Source organism: Echiichthys vipera (assembly GCF_963691815.1).
Source record: "Echiichthys vipera genome assembly, chromosome: X".
Classification (NCBI taxonomy): domain Eukaryota; kingdom Metazoa; phylum Chordata; class Actinopteri; order Perciformes; family Trachinidae; genus Echiichthys; species Echiichthys vipera.
Genome location: NC_139825.1, coordinates 25,511,206 through 25,532,243, shown reverse-complemented (window position 1 = coordinate 25,532,243; position 21,038 = coordinate 25,511,206). Strand labels below are relative to the sequence as shown.

Genomic DNA, 21,038 nt, shown 5'->3' with positions numbered 1-21,038 from the left:
ATGCACTCAAGTTTATACAAGTTAATACCATCAAACAAACCTTTGCTAGTGACATTGTTTCAAACATCTCTTGAGCATAGAGCCAGCTGAGGCTAATTTAAGATCCATTATGGTCCATTATACTGTTGTGTTTTCTCTCTAAAGAAAGATGAAACCTGGGACCCTCTGAAAGTATTCTCTTGTGTGATTAAGTTGCAATAAAAACATGATATTCAATATGCCTGGTCTTTCTTTAGTCTTATTAGGACTTAAAGCAAATATAGCCTCCAGCCAGCAAATGCTCATGCTCTTACTATTGCAATTGTTGACAAATGCACTGAATGTTTCTGTTAATTACACGTCAGATGTATTTCAGCATCCTGTTACTAAGCACCTCAGAAAAAAATCCCGGCTGTGAAGCTCCTTATTCGTGCTCCAGACTTGTGAGTATTGTGACTATGTCATAAACTCATCACGTTCAATTTAGTTAGGTTCTGTATTGTGGTAAGTAGAGATCTAAAGAAGTTTGTTTCTGTTTCTCTGTAGTTTGATGAGTCAATGAGCGCATGGTGCTAGCATTGCTTATTGATTGGCTCCTGCAGGGGCCTCTAATGCTAGAAATGCTTTTGCTGTAAGTATTTGGAAAAAAGTTCCACACCAAATGAGCGATGGGTAACTGAGTTGTTTATGGTGCTTACAGTTAATGTTGTTTAGAAAAAGTGCTGTAAGCATTAAGTGCAGCAAGCTGGTTGCCAACGATAACACATGATGGTAACAATGGTCCATTGAGCTAATGTGCTTTGCACAATTTTGTCGGTAAATTTAACCTTGCAAAACAGAAATTGTTTAATGAACATGCAGCGATCACATTATGTATTCTAAAGGAAAGTAACACATGATGATGATGATGGTGATGATTTATTTGTAATTTAATTTTCCAGCTGCTACCTTAACATGTTAGTTGTATGGGAAGGGTTTTTATTGTGTTGTAAAGGCCAGTGCGCTGTTTTCTATATGTAATGCTGTAAACAAGAGGAGATGAGGTAGGCAATCTGATAGGGCTGCAACTAACAATTATTTTCTATTTCGATTGTTGGATCTTAAAAGGAAAAATAATGCCCACCCTAGTTGTGGACATTTATTTGTGCAAGGTGATGTATTATACAGTCTATGTCCAAAGCCCAAATATATTCACTGTGATATGATAAAAAAAAAACAGAGAAAATGAGGAAATCATATTTGAGGGGCTGAAATGCATTTTCTGCCATTTTTGCATGAACAATTACTTTAATGATTAATAGATTATCAAAATAGTTGGCAATTATTTGTCTGTTGATTGATTAATTGATTAGTCAACTAAATCGTTGCAGCTCTAGGATCTGGTAAACACTAATAAATATCACTGTGCTGTTCATTAGGAAAGTAAGTCATATTATACTGTTAATGTGGAAAGTTCTTTAAGAGTAAATATATATACACGCAAATAAAATCCTAGGAAGCTCACACGTACATGTGAGATTGGAAGATATATATGGAGCTTCTCTAAGCCTATATAAGTCTCTACAAAAACGCAAGTGGTTTACTATACAAGATGCCATATTTTCTAAATTGGTGTATTTATAAACATTCAGTTGCATCCAGCATACAGTGTTAATTTGTAGAAAGAAATAGAGCCAATAATCAACTTGGAATAATTGCCTAAATGAAAACAGATTAACAACTTGTACACACAGTAGACCACCTGTTGGTTTTGGGTAAACACTTTCCACTCTTCAGGGTGGCCAAGACATTTGTGAATTCCTAGGCAGCTAATATTCCCTTGTGTGTGATAAATAAGGCAACTCTGTGCAGGTGTTAAGCAGCAGAAAGTTTTGTTTGTGTGTGTGTGTGTGTGTGTGTGTGTGTGTGTGTGTGTGTGTGTGTGTGTGTATGTATGTGTGTGTGTATTACCATTTACTCTTGCGTGAGATAGAAATTCATGTTACAGAAAGGGAGCAAGGAAAAGAGAAATTATGAGTGATGCTCTGAAAAGGAAATGCTCTGAATTGCGTTTAGACTACTGAAAGCAGCAAGTTCACGTAAGTTAAATACTTAAGATAAACGTGCATGGGGCCTCTCGCATTTAGATCGGGATTACTTATAATATTAAAGCAGTTACCTGTAAAGTTTAACAGCATGATTTATTTTGACTGATAGATTGTGCAAAGAGATTTGTATTATCCTAATATCTTTTTTGTTTGCGACATTTGAAAATGTTATAAACATGACCTTTATACAACATAATGGCTTTTTTTGTAGAAATGTGATGCAGTGAAGTTTTTTCATCAAGATTAGGGTATTTTTTGCTGAAAGTTTAAGCTTCAGTCATTAGAAAAGTTGGCTGGATTAAATTGAAGGTACAGTGAACACTGTCACCACAGCCACATTACTTAACCAGACTTATGGTGAAAAAATATTTAATCACTTGCTGAAGCTGATGCACATCTGTAGATTTCATGACATTTCAAGAGACACACACTAAGGCAATGTAATGCAAATACATAATCTGTATTTGGACTGTATTCATAATTATAGTTTGTTCAGTTTGTTGACAGGTAAGTTGGTAACCCCAACACATTTTCAGCTCATTCTTAATCTCCACAAACACGGACATGAGGGACATCAGTGATTCACTCTTTATGAATTAATTTGGTAAGTGGGTATTGATCCTTTATTTGTGTGGCATTTTGACAAAACTACCATTTTCTTTTAAACTAATCTTAAGAAAACTTGTCTTTTTACCTAGGCCTTTTTATCTTAATTTTGCTTATTTAATGTTCCATATGCCCATAATAAGTTATTGGCTTATCGAATCAATTTAGTTAGTTGTCACTGGTTAGTTTAAAATATCAAGTTTAGTTTGTTTTTTCTTTAATTTTACAGAACTACATGTGTACATCAGATGTGTATTTCTCTGTATTTTGCTTCATCTTGCATTCAGTAACAGATTCAACCATATATTGACATGTTTGTAACTGGTTATTTCTGTCCTCTGTAGGTAGATGGTTCTCTGGGGAAATTTCTAAATATTACTGTATACCCAAGACATTTTTTAATTACAGACTGTCAATGCAAACACCAATGCAAATAAAGGTAATTTGGATCATATATTGCTGGTATTGCTATTATTTCCCTTTATCCCAGAGTATTTTCTACTGCAACTATATGTTTTAGTGTTATACCTCCAGCTATCTCTTAAACTTTTCTTTGATGTTTCTGTCAGTTGGTATGAATCCATCTCAACCAGGTCTCCTTTCTTTTTCTTCCACTTCCTGTGCACTGTAGATAGAATACAATAGAATAGAATAGAATAGCCTTTATTGTCATTGCATTTGCATACAACGAAATTGGAGTGCTACTCCCCCTTGGTATATTTTAGAAAATAATATATAATAAAACAATAAGCAGAGTATAATATAAGCAATAAAAACACAATAAGTATAAACAATATAATAATGTGAACGGTATAAACAGATGGGGAACAGTATAAACAGATGGGGAACAGTATAAACAGATGGGGAACAGTATAAACAGATGGGGAACAGTATAAACAGATGGGGAACAGTATAAACAGATGGGGAACAGTATAAACAGATGGGGAACAGTATAAACAGATGGGTGGAGAAAAGAAACTATACTAAATATGTATATTTAGAGTGGAGCATGTTATTATTGCAAAAGATGAGGAATAATATAGCATCAGTTAGTTGGTTTAGTTAGTCCATTTTCTTAATTAGGTAATTAACTTTCTTGATTGGAAAAGCACAAATCTAGTAACAAATGCATATGGCATTTAACAAGAAAATAGTCTAGTCATTAAAAAACGGTAGTGAAAAGGGAAACCTATTTGGGTTTGATGGAGTTTGATCTACGAGAAGTAAAACAGCCTGTTAAAACAGTGCAATGTAAATAGTAACATCTGTAGCTCTAACAGAGCTTTCCAAAGTTTGAAAAATGACTACCATGATGTCATCGGTTATCCCAGCTGGGGCTTGAGTTATTTTTAACAGAAAACCTGCATCACAAACTGGGTAGCTTAAACGGTTTTAGGGACTATTCTTCTCAGATTGTTTATGCCAATTGAAGAGCTGTAGAGTTTGTCCCTCATCACTTATAATGGAAGCACATTAGAAAGGAATCTCTTAAGTCTGCCAGTCTGAACTTGAGGAATGATTACAGCAAGCACCGACCATTTCAGTGTACATGTGGACATGTGAGACAGACTTGGAAAACTGTGCACCAGGGGCCGTATTCACAAAACATTTTATCTTAGCGCTAAGAGTACTCCTAAGGAGCACTAAAAGTTCTTAGTTAAGAGTAATTTAATTATTAATTTCTTCAAACCTATTCCAAAATCCTCTGAGACCAACATTTACTCAGGAGTGGGTCGGACTCCTAAGATCAGACTAGAGGGCAGGGTTGACTTTGTTGCTATGGATGACCTTATGTTCATACCTTCTATGCCCACAGTGATTGGCTGAGAGGGAATGAGTGAATTTATGATAGAAACACTTCAATGGGGAAGCGAATGAACTGCAGCACTGTATGTGGGGTCTGGATAGGACATTTATCGTCTGGAGCATAATCCTTGTGACCGACAGCTGAGAGACGCCAAGATCATCTGAGCTGCACAGCTGCATTTTTCCCATGCCCAAAGAGCAGAGAGCTGCACCAACTTTAATTTGTGGTGATATTGGGTGGTTTTTAATGGTTGATGATGTGATGGCATCCCTGACCAACTCTACCATGTTCAGAATGCCATCTCCATGAAGGCGATACCTTTTTAAAAGCTCACTATAATTTAATCTCTCCAAAATGTTGACTGAAGCAGCCATGTTAGGTCGTTCCTGATTTACTCTTAGTGAATTAGGAGTCCTCTAAAGGACTTTTATAGATTTACGGACTTTGTGGATTACACACAAAAAGTTCGGAGTCCTAAAATTCGGAGTGAAACGCCCCTTATTTTTAAGTTACTCCTAAATCAGCAAGTTAGGACCTACTGTTTGTGAATATGTCACCTGACCTTTAATCTGTATCTAATGAATTTTCCAACTTGAAGGGAGTGCAATACTGAATTGTTGGGGTACCCCTTTAACTGCTGTGATGCTTTATATTGGCACCATTGGGCAGATGGGTACTGATCCCTGAGTGAATTAATTCAGTGTATACTGGGTGCATTACATCAGTTGCATATAGTAGGTGACAAATAGCAGAACTCTGTGACTGGCTTGACTGGTTCTACTGTAGTTTCACATTTCAAATCATACTTTCAAAAGGCGATACAAGAGCTGCTAAATATTCATATGACGAATGACCTACAGCACTTTGCTACATTTGAATCACATTGTACAATAGTGAAGTGAAGAATAAGCAATTACAACCAGAGATACTTAATACAAGAAAGCAGAAAACTGAATTTTATTTTGACTATCACATTTCTGGTGAATTAATTGAAAACACAGGCAAAGACAAGAACAGTGAAGTATTGTACTGACATGACTGCAATAAAATCTATAAACATGAATCACAACTTTTTAAATCTTGATCTGTAAATTTGTCATACCATATTTTAAAAGGGCTATGATGGACAGTCCAGGGGGTTTCTCTGCCTTTTGTCCAATGTGTGGTGGGACAGATTCAAACATGACTTTGCAACCCTGAATATGAACAAAGGAAAGACAAAATATAACTGAATTCATATTTCAATATTGGTATACATTAATAATACATGAATTACTTGTGTCACAATACTTAACGCCCTACTTAATGAACTTAATATGAGTTGGTGAATAAGTGTGTAACAATAAGGGAGGAGAGGGTGATGATAGAGAGGCTGGTAACATAAGCAGCATGTTTGCACTTTTGCAACTTGAGGCGGCTCCCTCTGGTGTTTATAAGTTAACAGTGACCCCCTCGACAAACATTAACAGACACACATCCTTGTGACATTAGCACCACCAAGGAACTGACAGCACCTCACGCAACCACTCTCAGTGAGGCTATAAAGAAAAGTTGTTACGACACAAAGAATGAGCTGTTCACTGTCATCATACAGTTGATGCATGGCTAATCATAGTGTATCTTGAAGAACTTGAAATATAATATGCCCAGTGGCAAAATGACGCCAGAAGCTTCCAAAATATCAGGATGACTAATAGGCTGTTGGGCGTCCACACTCACCCCTCCACTTCTCACCTTCTTACACCCCAATCCCAGGAGCCCTTCTGCAAGATGGACAAGTAACTAGAGTCAAAATCCAACACGGAGACCTAATTTTAACCAACAAACCCTGAATCGTGTCACAAACAAAACGTTTTAACCATCTATAAAATGACTTCTTGGGGCGTCTATTTGAGTACGGATTAATGAACTTAGTGAATTTCATTGAAAGATTGCAAGACTATATAACAATGTGTATATCCTGGATCATGAGTGACACCAGAGCACTTTTAATACAGAAGTTCTTAAAAAGAAAAACACATTCTGAGATGGTCGAGGACCTTGAAGCTACGGCAGCAGTTAGTGAACATGCATCCTTGTTTCACAAACCAAACAAATGGTTGCTGAAAGTTTTACATTACATTAGATTACAAATGAATGGCTGCCGTACCACAACGTACAAAAAAACAGGGTTTAAAAGTCAGCCCAGTTATTGAAGTTTAAAATGCAGATACACTTAAACCTATCTATATAAGTGAATGTATAATATATAACAATATATAATCATAATTACAATTCATAAATATAAATATAATATATATAAATATATTTAAAAAAAAGTTGTACTTACAATGTTAAACATGGTTGCTACTGTTACAGTAAGTGTATATCCATGCTCTTTGTGGGCAGCGTGTACACTGGAATGTTACTCAACACTCACCTTGGTTTGTTTTCTCGAGCCCAGTTGTTGCTGCTTGACAAATGAAGAAAGTGACAGTCGGAGGTCAAAGACCATAAAAACACAATAAGCCTCTTGAGCATTTGGCTTGAGCATCGACACAAGCCTAGTGCTATATTTGAGTTTTGCCATAATAAGACAGAAGATTTCCAAGCAGGTATCGTGTAACACGTGTATTGAAGACAGAGGCTCATTATATCTTGTGGGTAACCACTTCAGAATTTCTTCTTCTTAATCTTCGCTGTAAGTAGATACTCTTTGCCATGGAAAAAGTGGATGCCTACCCATACTCTTACTCATCAATTGCAGACAAGTGCACTTGCTATGTCATCACATACTGACATACCTTTAATAAAAAAAAAGCTTAGAATTGAATTCCCTAATCATTCTGAAATTTACATAAAACTCTCATGGTGTGGTGATTTGTGCAACCTAAAGGAAGCAGAGCTGGAAATCCATCACTCAACTGCTCTACATTTAGGGACGATCCCAGTCTCCCCTCTTTATCCCTTAAGAGCGAGAATAAGAACAGCTGTTGGCACTGTTGTGAGAAAGAATTCCTTGGCAATAGTTTCCTTTTCTTTAAAGCTCAGTGGCACTCATTTCATTTTTTTAAATAATTTCTGACTTGTAAAGACTCTGAAACAGTATATCAGTGACTTTTTAAAGCTTCTCCAAAGCATAGCAAGGGGCTACAGTTGTGCCAAAAGCATAAAAAAGATGCATTAGTCACACCTTTGGACTGCCTGTAACTGCTGAACTAACCTTGCACCAAAACTGAAAAACTGCAGAACCCACTTCATATCCCCATGTAGCATCTATCAAACTCATAATTGGTATAAAAATTTGAATAAATCTCAAAATATCGCTCCTATCTTCACAGTTCATGACATTTTTTTCCCACAAGCAACACAACAGCCTAATTGTTTGCCGATAATCACAGGAATATGGATAATATTTTCAAAACCTCAATTCTCAACATATTCTCTAAGTCTGACAATGATCCAGTGTGGAAGCCATCCCATAAACTTTGTAATGTGACAGCTAGAGGTGAGAAATACTGCACAAGCATTATGGCAGGCGACATGACCAAATACAGCAATACACATGCAATAGGCTCTCATCACACTGTATAAAAGGCACAGCAAACCTCCACTGAGGACAGACACCCAGCAAAGGTAAGTTTCTTTGCGACTCACACGTATTTAGTGTTTTTTAAATTACTCCAATACAATATATCATAACTATAATACTGCCATGCACCATTTGTATTAAGTCAATATTGTGTTTAAAATTTAGAGGATTTAACATTTAACCATTCTTAATACACTGACATTTAATTTTCCTCACCTTATTATAAAATAAAGTATGATAAAGTTAACACTGAAAAGTAGCCTTTCTCAAATAACATCTTTGGGTTTTTTTCAGAAGTCTGCACTGAACCAGAAAACCCCTTTCTCATCTGGTGTCATACGAGGTAAATAATGCTTTGGCATCCTGGTAAACAACTAAAAGATGAGATATGGTTTAATTACTAGTGCATATGTACTATAAAAAAGACCAGTAGCTATCTGTATTGAACCAATCTTAATGGTAGAGCGTTATTTTGACAACAATAACAACTGACATTGTATAAACCAATACTTTGGTACACATTAATCCATGTGAAATTTAAAATGTATAACTATTGTTTTGTTTCCTCTCATGCAGTAAAGGGTCATCATGAATATCGACCCAGAAATGCAGTGTTTTGGCCCGGCGGCCATTTTCCTCCGGAAGCCAGAAAAAGAGAGAATTGAAGCTCAAACGGCTCCCTTTGATGCTAAAACATCATACTTTGTGACCGAGCCCGCAGAGATGTATCTAAAGGGGAAACTTACCAAGAGAGAGGGCGGCAAAGCCACTGTGGATACTCTGTGTGGAAAGGTGAGAACCAATGCACTAGAATTAAAGTTTTACAGTGCTAAACATTTTTCATGTAGAATCTAGCAGCTGTGCCATATGTTTACTATTTGATGGTTTAAAACATTTTAATTAAAGTTCAACATAAAACAATTTCTCCTGTCAAAAATTGTTATGCAGACAATGGAGGAATGATTTATGATGAGCAACTAAGATTTTAAACACATTAGACAGCACATGACTACTGGATATCTTAACTTATTTTTGTGCCTCTTCTTTCTGTGTAACAGACGATCACTGTCAAAGACGATGCCATCTTTCCCATGAACCCTCCAAAGTACGATAAGATTGAGGACATGGCCATGATGACCCACCTCAGTGAGCCCTCTGTGCTGTATAACCTCAAAGAGCGCTATGCAGCATGGATGATCTATGTGAGTTTTGTGAGGGAAAGACAGAACTTTAATAGCATCATACACATATATTTGTACAACGACTGATCACGCTTTTATATTTCACACTGTTATAGACCTACTCAGGGCTCTTCTGCGTCACTGTGAACCCCTACAAGTGGCTCCCAGTGTATGACTCAGTGGTTGTAGCAGGATACAGAGGCAAAAAGAGGATTGAAGCTCCACCCCACATCTTCTCCATCTCTGATAACGCCTATCAGTTCATGCTCCAAGGTATCAATTTGTTTTTAAACTACTGAAATATACTGTAGTAGGGAGGAGTCAAGTCCTAACTGTTGCACACCATTCTGATGTCTTACAGATAGAGAAAACCAGTCAATCCTGATTACGTAAGTTACCATTTTTATATCATCTACACTACACTACAAGTATTGCCAAAAACAGTTAAATCATTCATTTCAAATACTAATAAACACACCCCTCAACCCAGTGGAGAATCCGGTGCAGGAAAGACTGTCAACACCAAACGTGTCATCCAGTACTTTGCGACAATCGCAGTGGCTGGAGGAAAGAAACAGGAGCAGGCTGGGAAAATGAAGGTTAGAGAAGTGGAATTACATTATGATGAAATCTAAAATGAAAACTATTAAGAGTATTGTCACAAATCAATGTTTTTCCTAGGGTTCACTGGAAGATCAAATCATTGCAGCAAACCCACTGTTGGAAGCATATGGTAATGCCAAGACTGTGAGGAATGACAATTCTTCACGTTTTGTAAGTTATTTTTCTTTGACTTGAAATTATGTTTCTTTTTTGTGTGTGTCAACAATCATTCACCATGACATCTATTTAAATGCTGATATGTTTTGCATAGGGTAAATTTATCAGAATTCACTTTGGGACAACTGGCAAGCTGGCTTCAGCTGATATTGAAACGTGTAAGTTGTTTCATGAAACACATTATGCAATATCTGTTTCTTTACATGGCCAACTCCTTCAAGTGTGCTTTACATTAGATGTCCCTTCAATTTTTCCACAACATAAATCCACACAGATCTGCTGGAGAAGTCTCGAGTGACGTTCCAGCTGTCTGCTGAGAGGAGCTACCACATCTTTTATCAGCTCATGACAGGACACAAACCTGAGCTGATAGGTGAGAGATTAGTGAATAATATTGTCAGTTATTCTACAGCAGCCATCGTGGCTTATGAAATGTATATAATCTATAATATTGACATGTTTTTTTCCCTTTTCTTCAGAGTCTCTCCTGATCACCAAAAATCCATATGACTACCACATGATCAGTCAGGGCGAAATCACTGTCAAGAGTATCGATGACATTGAAGAATTCATTGCCACAGATGTAAGAACAACTTCACTTTATAAATTGCGTTTATTATAATATGGGAAATATTAGATACCGCCTGAACTTATATTTTACAACAACATACAACTTTCCAGAGGAACTACAGTTTTTGTCTGTTTATAGGGAACAGATTTAGTCGAAATTGTATCACATGCCATTAGTACTTCTTAATATATTACACCATTTGAATTTTACCGCTAACTGCTAACTGCTAACTTCCAACAATAATAAAAGTTTATGTTTTAAACTATTTACTACTATTTATACAGACTGCCATTGACATCCTGGGCTTCACTGCTGAAGAAAAAGCAAGCATCTACAGGCTGACTGGAGCTGTGATGCATCATGGAAACATGAAGTTCAAGCAGAAGCAGCGTGAAGAGCAGGCTGAGCCTGATGGCACTGAGGGTACGAATCCAAAACACCAGGAGTTTTAATGTACTAGTCAAGTTTTTGACACATAAAAGAGGAAACTTACAAAGTTACTCTACAACAGGTTTCATAAAGTAGATGACTGTTTGTGTTCTTCTTTTAGAGGCAGATAAAATCGCCTACCTCATGGGTCTGAACTCTGCTGATTTGCTAAAAGCCCTATGCTACCCAAGAGTGAAGGTTGGGAACGAGTATGTGACCAAAGGTCAAACTGTCCCTCAGGTATGGGATGTCAAGAATACACAAAAACAAAACAAATTAACACATACAAAACACATTATTCCATTTCACAATTAAAGACACTTTAACATATATGACAGATAATAATTTTGCAATGCAACCATGTCCCTCATTAAGTTCTTTGGATCATAGCTTTGTAAGCTTATAACCAGTTTAACCCCTGAAATGTTGAATCCTTTTTGTTCATTTTTACAACATCCTTGTTAATATCGTACTATTCAATTGTAAAATCAGGTCAACAATTCCGTCATGGCTCTCTGCAAGTCGGTCTATGAGAAAATGTTCTTGTGGATGGTTGTCAGAATTAATGAGATGCTGGATACCAAGCAGCCCAGACAGTTCTTCATCGGTGTCCTGGATATTGCTGGATTTGAAATCTTTGATGTAAGTTTGGTGATGCAATTTTTTCTCTTTTTGATGACAATGATTTTGGAAATAACTCGCTTGTACTAATTTTCTTGTTACAAATTAGTACAACAGCTTGGAGCAGCTGTGCATCAACTTCACCAATGAAAAACTGCAACAGTTTTTCAACCACCACATGTTTGTCCTGGAGCAAGAAGAGTACAAGAAAGAGGGTATCGAATGGGAGTTTATTGATTTTGGTATGGACTTGGCTGCCTGCATTGAGCTGATTGAGAAGGTGAGCGACACACTGTGTCTTAAACACAGAAAACTATCAAATGATTTGAAAGCTTTTTGTTCTAAATATAATTTCATCATGACAGCCAATGGGCATCTTCTCCATCCTTGAAGAGGAGTGCATGTTCCCCAAGGCATCAGACGTCACCTTCAAGAACAAACTGTATGACCAGCATATTGGTAAAAGTGCCCCCTTCCAGAAACCAAAACCTGCCAAAGGCAAAGCTGAGGCACATTTCTCCCTGGTGCACTATGCTGGCACTGTTGACTACAATGTCACTGGCTGGCTGGATAAGAACAAAGACCCCCTGAACGACTCTGCGGTTCAGCTCTACCAGAAGTCATCAGCCAAGCTGTTGGCTCTCCTCTATGCATCACATGCCTCAGGAGATGGTAAGGGTTATATTTTATAGGGCGACATTTGAAAGTGTTTTCTAGTGCTTTCATAACATTTTGAAATACTGTGATTGGTTTGTATCATAAGTACTGTATAGGAATGCTGTTTAAATAAAAGGAATTTATACATTTATGTAGCTAATAATTTGCATTTATTCTTCATGGTACAGCTGACAGTGGTGCAAAAAAAGGTGGCAAGAAAAAGGGTGGTTCTTTTCAGACTGTATCTGCTTTGTTCAGGGTAAGTATCGTAAAATACCTGACTACACTCTGACACACGGAATCACTCCATAAATACAACACAATACAAACACTACTAAATTCCCAAATGCTGCTAAAGGTAGCATCCAGTGAAATATGCTTTGCCATTTTGTATTAGGTAACTATTTGAATTTTTACATATTTCAGGAGAATTTAGGCAAGCTGATGACCAACTTAAGGAGCACTCATCCTCATTTTGTACGTTGTTTGATTCCAAATGAATCGAAGACTCCTGGTAAGCCTGATATCAGTATTCATATGCATTGAAACAAGGGCTGTCAAAGGATAAAAAAGAATTCATCGTAGTGAATCGCATATATCAATATTTGCGGTGAGAGGAATTTAAAAATATTCAAATGGGTTTCGGTACATAAGTGAATCAGTGGATAGACATTAGAGCTGGATCTGAATAGTCAACTCTGTTTCAGCTCAGTGTAAGTCTTTATTGTGTTATTGTGTCATTTACTGTTTCTTCTACTGGTCTCTAATCACACACAGTATGCTAACTTTTTGCTCTCACTACCAATATTAGCTGCTGTTTCAATAATGTTAAAGGAGCTGTACTCAACATTCAGAACATTAAGTGACACAGTAGAGCCTGATTAATCAATCAGCATTTCTGTGATCAAGTTATTTTGACAGCCTTAATTTAAAAACTACTGTAATTATGCAACACAAGACTGAAGTCTGCATGTCTTTAAGGTCTCATGGAGAACTTCCTGGTCATCCACCAGCTGAGATGTAACGGTGTGCTGGAGGGTATCAGAATCTGCAGAAAGGGCTTCCCCAGCAGAGTCCTCTATGGTGACTTCAAGCAGAGGTAAATAATTACTAAAATTAACCATACTTTTGTTAATATTACAATAAATAATTAATTGTCGATTTATTCCGCTCCAATCAGATACAAAGTTCTGAATGCCAGTGTCATTCCTGAGGGACAGTTCATCGACAACAAAAAGGCCTCAGAGAAACTCTTGGGCTCTATTGATGTTGACCAATCTCAGTACAAATTTGGACACACAAAGGTAATCTGTAAGCCTGTTATTAGTGTGTGTTTTGTGTTTTTACTGCTGCAAACCCTAATACGGTGTGTAGTCGTCATGTCAAGTAACGTTTTGTTTTAGGTGTTTTTCAAAGCCGGTCTGCTGGGAACTCTGGAGGAAATGAGAGATGAAAAACTTGCTATCCTGGTCACAATGACTCAGGCTCTCTGCAGAGGTTTCCTCATGAGGAGAGAGTTTGTCAAGATGATGGAGCGCAGGTACTGAAGAAAGCCACTTTCATACATCATAGGGCCACTGTACATTTTTTAGATGACATCTTGATTGCCATTTTTTAAGCCAATATTTATTTGAAAACCCAATTAATACTTCTTATGCTGAAAAAACAACAAAACACATTGTGTGGCCGGTGGCGAGTTGCCATTCATGTCTTTGAAAACCTTGGCTCGACAATGTCTGCACTGGCCTAAAAAAAAGTTGGGGATAGTTTATCTTTTAACAGCAAAGTGCAGCCAGATGATACCCGCCGGCAATCAGCAACTGAGTTCTGTGACTCCTGTGACATGTTCATATATGTTTACAAATAATTTATTCCTGCTTGAAACACATAAACACACCTCTCGGCTGCAGACAATTTAAATTTTTGCACTTCGCCATTGCTTGGTGTGTTTTCAGCGTTATCAAAGCAGCTTTAGGAATATAAATTAATCTGTGTTTCTACTTGATACATGTGATCCCCAGGGAGGCGATTTATTCTATTCAGTACAACATCCGCTCATTCATGAATGTCAAAACCTGGCCATGGATGAAGCTGTACTTCAAGATTAAGCCTCTGCTGAAGAGTGCAGAGACTGAAAAAGAGATGGCCCAAATGAAAGAGGACTTTGGAAAGATGAAAGAGGATCTAGCAAAGGCTCTGGCTAAGAAGAAAGAACTGGAGGAGAAGATGGTTTCTCTGCTGCAGGAGAAGAATGACTTGCAGCTACAAATTCAGGCTGTACGTAAAAAGAACAAGAAAGTTTTCTGCTTCAGTGATCCCATTTTTTACAAATAATGAATTATTTTAATTTATGCCACTGCAAATGTAGGAAGGTGAAAACCTCAGTGATGCAGAGGAAAGGTGCGAGGGGCTCATTAAAGCAAAAATCCAGCTTGAGGCAAAATGCAAAGAGACGTCAGAGAGACTGGAGGATGAAGAGGAAATGAATGCTGAGCTGACTGCAAAGAAAAGGAAGCTGGAGGACGAGTGCTCTGAGCTGAAGAAAGACATTGATGACTTGGAGCTCACCCTGGCCAAAGTCGAAAAAGAGAAACATGCCACTGAGAACAAGGTTGGTTTATCTTCCATGTGGCCTTTAAGACTGCTCTTTGCAGAATACTAAAACCATTTTAAATGATTTCCCAAATATTGTGAATACAGGTTAAAAACCTGGTTGAGGAAATGTCATCTCAAGATGAGACCATTGCCAAGTTGACCAAAGAGAAGAAAGCCCTCCAAGAGGCCCATCAGCAGACCCTTGATGATCTGCAGGCAGAGGAAGACAAAGTCAACACTCTGACGAAGGCTAAAGTCAAGCTGGAGCAGCAAGTGGACGATGTATGTATACAACAGTGAATTCAGTCCCCCTGAAAATGAAAAACAAAAACTAATTCCTTGTCTTGGTTAAAACAGCTCGAAGGTTCCCTCGAGCAAGAAAAGAAGCTCCGTATGGATCTTGAGCGAGCTAAAAGAAAGCTTGAGGGGGATCTTAAACTGGCCCATGAAACAATCATGGATCTGGAGAATGACAAGCAGCAGTCTGAGGAAAAGATAAAGAAGTAAGTGTTTAATTTAACGTATCAATTTAGTGTACAGTGTATTCATGTCTTACCTAATTGTCCAGTATACGATAGCCAGAAATGAATAAATTCCTCCTGTAGCCAAAGAGAGTTGTACACAAACTTGTAATGAAAACAGGTAATCTTGTTTACACAAATTACATCCATACAAATGTTTTATAAATAGCTTAGTTGTTTCATAGAGGGGGAAATATAGTATAGGATTGATATCAACTGATGCTCAAGGTTGAGGTATCAGACAGGAAAAAATGGAATTGAGCCACCTCTAAAAACTTGAAAACGAATGTAATTGTGATTTTAACAGCAGATGTAAAGTTTATGAATTTTTGTCCCCACACAGGAAGGACTTTGAAACAAGTCAACTTCTTAGCAAGATTGAGGATGAGCAATCACTTTCTGCTCAGCTTCAGAAGAAAATCAAAGAACTTCAGGTTGGTACAGTACCTTAATAGTATCCAACAGTGACTGCCCTCCATTGACTTTGGATGAGCCGGAAGTGCCTGACTTTGAGACTGTGGCTGTGTTTTTTTTTTTCAACATGTACATATCAGGCTCGTATTGAGGAGCTGGAGGAGGAGATCGAGTCTGAGCGAGCTGCTCGGGCCAAGGTGGAGAAGCAGAGGGCTGATCTCTCCAGGGAACTTGAGGAGATCAGCGAGAGGCTGGAAGAAGCCGGCGGAGCAACATCTGTTCAGATTGAAATGAACAAGAAGCGTGAGGCTGAGTTTCAAAAGCTGCGTCGGGATCTCGAAGAGTCCACCTTGCAGCATGAGGCCACCGCTGCAGCTCTGCGCAAGAAGCAGGCTGACAGTGTGGCAGAGCTGGGAGAACAGATTGATAACCTCCAGAGAGTCAAACAGAAGCTGGAGAAAGAGAAAAGCGAATACAAGATGGAGATCGATGACCTCAGCAGCAATATGGAGTCTGTTGCAAAATCTAAGGTAAAGAAAGAACATTTTACTTGCAAATGAGTCAAACAAAACTTACTCTGCCTTTGCATTACTTTAAAACAGAACACAACTTTTGTAAATTTCAGGGCAATCTGGAGAAAATGTGTCGTACTCTTGAGGATCAACTGAGTGAGATGAAGACCAAAAATGAAGAACATGTGCGCCAGCTGAATGACATTGGGGCACAAAGGGCAAGACTGCTAACAGAAAATGGTGGGATTTTTTTTTTTTTTTTTACTGATCCTAATGCTATATATCCAATACCACGCCAATATTTGCTTTTAGATTACTGCTAAATCTCTGTCTTTCCTCAGGTGAATTAAGTCGCCAGTTGGAAGAGAAAGAAGCCTTGGTTTCTCAGCTGACGAGGAGCAAACAGGCCTATACCCAGCAGATTGAGGAACTCAAGCGGCACATTGAAGAGGAAGTAAAAGTATGTGTGCAAATTAAAAACACTAAGACTATCACAGAACTGCAGTGTTCCATGATTAAAACGACTAAGTTCAATGCTAATTTAGACACATTTTAGTTAAAAAAAACAAATGTCTCTTATTTCATTGTAAGGCCAAGAACGCCCTGGCTCATGCTGTTCAGTCAGCTCGCCATGACTGTGAACTGCTCAGAGAGCAGTATGAGGAGGAGCAGGAGGCCAAATCTGAGTTGCAACGCGCATTGTCCAAGGCCAACAGCGAGGTGGCTCAGTGGAGAGCCAAATACGAGACTGATGCCATTCAGCGCACTGAGGAGCTGGAGGAGGCTAAGTAAGTCATTACCATTTAACTTTGTGTCAATGACAAGTTTAAGTTTTCCCACTGTGGCACAGAACACACTTGGTTGTTTGGGAGCGATGCACCTACATAGGAACTTGAGTCTGTTATCATGTGCATGAAACCTGTTTACTGTGCGTTTCTTCAGGAAAAAGCTTGCTCAGCGTCTTCAGGATGCAGAGGAATCCATTGAGGCTGTGAATGCAAAATGTGCCTCTCTGGAAAAGACAAAACAGAGACTGCAGGGTGAAGTGGAGGACATGATGATTGATGTAGAGAGAGCTAATGCTCTGGCTGCTAGCCTCGACAAGAAGCAAAGGAACTTTGATAAGGTTAGATTTGTATTTGGGCCTTGTGTGATTAAAGGAAGACTGTATAATTGTGAGTTACTGAAAAACACAGATTTATTTTGTTTCAGGTTCTGGCAGAGTGGAAGCAGAAGTACGAGGAAAGCCAGGCAGAGCTGGAGGGAGCTCTAAAAGAATCTCGTTCTCTCAGCACTGAGATGTTCAAACTTAAAAATTCATATGAAGAAACTTTGGACCACCTGGAGACCTTGAAGAGAGAGAACAAAAATCTGCAACGTATGTAAACTTTTATAACGCAGACTACTCAAATACACCAGTAATGGAAAAAAATGTGCAGAGTTTAGGAGATTTTATAACTGAAGCTGTGTCATGAGCTTTGAGTGAAAGGACAGGGTTTGAGGAGTATGCCCCCCAGTGGGCCAATAGGTTTAATGTGCATGGTCTATGATTTAAAACCAATATCAAATGTAATACTAATAAAAAATACAACATTGCAGTTTTTTTATCAATGCAGAGTGTACAGTATATTAAATCTAAATTTCTTCCAGAGAAGACATAAATAACCACTTATAACATGTTTCTTACAGAGGAGATCTCAGATCTAACCGAGCAAATTGGTGAGAGTGGAAAAACCATTCATGAACTTGAAAAAGGGAAAAAGACTGTAGAAATAGAGAAGTCTGAACTCCAGACATCACTTGAAGAGGCAGAGGTAATTTCTGATGAAATATATCTCAATAAACATGCTTTTAAATGATGATGGGGCAACATTAAATACATTTATTTTCTGTCAAGGCTACCCTGGAGCATGAGGAATCCAAGATTATGCGTGTTCAGCTCGAGCTCACTCAAGTCAAGAGTGAAATTGACAGAAAACTTGCAGAGAAAGACGAGGAGATTGATCAGATCAAGAGGAACAGCCAGAGAGTGATTGAGTCCATGCAGAGCACTTTGGATGCGGAAGTCAGGAGCAGGAATGATGCCCTGAGAATCAAGAAGAAGATGGAGGGAGACCTAAATGAGATGGAGATTCAGCTGAGCCACGCCAACCGCCAGGCAGCTGAAGCCCAGAAACAGCTGAGAAACGTGCAGGGACAGCTAAAGGTATAGTAAATTATTAAACAAAAAAACTAAGATAAAGTTTACTTTATCCAGAATGCATTGCATTTTTTTTTGCATTTTTTAAATTCATTTAGGATGCAGTACTGCATCTTGATGATGCTGTTCGAGGTCAGGAGGAAATGAGGGAGCAGGTTGCCATGGTGGAGCGCAGGAACAACCTGATGCTGGCTGAGATCGAGGAGCTCAGAGCTGCCCTGGAGCAGACAGACAGAAGCCGCAAAGTGGCTGAACAGGAGCTGGTTGATGCCAGCGAGCGTGTGACTCTGCTTCACTCTCAGGTAATTTAAGATTAAAATGAGATGCGAAACACCCCACAACTTAAAATGACAGTATGCGATACAATCCAAGCGATTTTTTGTTTAGAATACCAGCCTCATCAACACCAAGAAGAAGCTGGAGACTGACCTGATTCAGATCCAAGGCGAAGTGGAAGATTCTGTCCAGGAGGCAAGAAATGCTGAAGAAAAGGCCAAGAAGGCCATCACTGATGTGAGTCATCCTTACCCATTTAAATGAAACTGAACACAAAGTAAAAAGCCTAAAATGTTGCATATGTTTTATGTTTTTCACCCTATCTAGTATTATAGTGGATGAAACATTAGACTGCAATAGGTTTATATTTAATAAAATAAAACTCAACAACATTTCAGGCTGCCATGATGGCAGAAGAGCTGAAGAAGGAGCAGGACACCAGCTCTCATTTGGAGAGGATGAAGAAGAACCTGGAGGTGACAGTGAAGGATCTGCAGCACCGCCTGGACGAAGCTGAGAATCTGGCCATGAAGGGCGGCAAGAAGCAGCTCCAGAAACTGGAGGCTAGGGTAAGTTCCATGAGGACCAAATTTCTCATATTTACAGGAAGTCAAGACAACATTTTTCATTTTAGAATCATTTTCTTCTTTATTCAAGGTTCGTGAATTGGAGGGTGAAGTTGATGCTGAGCAGAGGCGGGGTGCTGATGCTATCAAGGGAGTGCGGAAATATGAGAGGAAAGTAAAGGAGCTCACTTATCAGGTAAATTTATAATACTAAATATTCAACTAACTATACTAATGGTCATAATAATAACGAAAACAGCCGGTGTTAGTTGGCATTTAGCATGTATGACAATGTTCTGTCATTCCTTATTTACAACAGTTTGAGGAGGACAAGAAGAACATCGCCAGACTTCAGGATCTGGTGGACAAGTTGCAGCTGAAAGTGAAATCCTACAAAAGGCAGTCTGAGGAGGCTGTGAGTATACCTAATTATTCCTAACAGCATACATTCTGAAAATGTCACTCAGCCCAGAGGTTTTGATCACACTGTGGCTTATCAAACAGGAGGAGCAGGCCAACACTCACCTGTCCAGGTACAGGAAGGTGCAGCACGAGATGGAGGAGGCTCAGGAGCGCGCTGACATCGCCGAGTCTCAGGTCAACAAGCTGAGAGCCAAAAGCCGTGAGATTGTCAGGGTATGTTCAATTCTTTATTTCTTATCATTCAGTAGGATACTCTAATGATATTTATACAAGTCATTTCTGTATCTTTACATCCTGAAAAAGTGTTTAAGTACTTACGTCTTACTGTCTCTTTTGTGTTTAAAGGGAAAGGAGGGCGAAGAATGAACGTCAGCCTAGACAAGACACGAAACAAGAAATCATACAATATGATCTTTGTCTTATGTGTCGAGCATGTAACAAGAAATAAATCTGCAAGCAATTGAATGACTCTTTGTGCCATTAATAAGTTTGTTACACTTCACTCTTAGTTCAAAGGAGCTAATTATACACAAACATTACAAAACAAGGTTGAAATGTAATGTACCTATATATGTCTCTCAACTCTGAGTAAAGATCTGAAAACTCCTCTGGAATATTTAGAATATACTGTAATGTAAAAACTATTTCACTCCATTAATCCACCAACTACTGTGCATGCAGAGATTCCTTTAGGTCTTATACACGTACTGCCTATTTTACAATACATATTTGAGAAAAGCAAGGTCAGGCACTGGGTGCTTAGGCAGTATTAACATTATTGCATACTTCAGGGGCTTATCTTTTTTTCTTTTCTTTTTTATCCCCAATTATTTTTATTATTTTTTACACAAACTCACAAAGCATATGGACATATCATGGCTTTACATCATATACTTTGTACATAAAGACAGAGCCATCAACTTTGTAAATACAACATTGCTCATAGAGGTTGTGTGCCCCCCCCCCCCACATCATTCATACTATTGCTGTTGTCACACATACATACAGTACACCCTTCACACACACCCTATTCACACACACAATCCCCTAACATGTGCACCCATGATTACACATGCTTCCACACCCGCTTCACACACACTTCCATATATATTTCCACACGTTTCCATATATATTACCACACCTGCTTCCACATATATTTCCACACATGATTCAATACATGCGCCCCATCCACCCATCCATCCATCCCTACACCCCCCCCTCGACACACACACAACCACCCTC

At 38.5% G+C, this 21,038-nt stretch overlaps 1 protein-coding gene across 1 annotated transcript; it reads left to right on the top strand.

Moving 5' to 3' along the window:
- Positions 1-8,341: 8,341 nt before the first annotated feature.
- On the top strand, positions 8,342-20,257 carry LOC310966108 (myosin heavy chain, fast skeletal muscle-like). The gene is made up of 40 exons (XM_083939921.1): positions 8,342-8,393; positions 8,627-8,842; positions 9,109-9,252; positions 9,348-9,504; positions 9,593-9,620; positions 9,722-9,830; positions 9,913-10,005; positions 10,106-10,169; positions 10,286-10,384; positions 10,491-10,594; positions 10,867-11,005; positions 11,133-11,251; positions 11,504-11,653; positions 11,742-11,912; positions 11,998-12,304; positions 12,478-12,548; positions 12,716-12,803; positions 13,271-13,388; positions 13,470-13,593; positions 13,693-13,829; positions 14,311-14,566; positions 14,658-14,900; positions 14,990-15,166; positions 15,242-15,387; positions 15,749-15,839; positions 15,960-16,349; positions 16,445-16,571; positions 16,673-16,791; positions 16,923-17,119; positions 17,274-17,457; positions 17,544-17,709; positions 18,021-18,145; positions 18,229-18,537; positions 18,630-18,833; positions 18,919-19,044; positions 19,206-19,376; positions 19,465-19,569; positions 19,693-19,788; positions 19,878-20,009; positions 20,142-20,257. The coding sequence occupies exons 2-40, from the start codon at positions 8,639-8,641 to the stop codon at positions 20,160-20,162; spliced, it is 5,811 nt and encodes a 1,936-aa protein (XP_083796047.1). The 5' UTR covers positions 8,342-8,393; positions 8,627-8,638; the 3' UTR covers positions 20,163-20,257.
- The last annotated feature ends 781 nt before the right edge of the window (positions 20,258-21,038 follow it).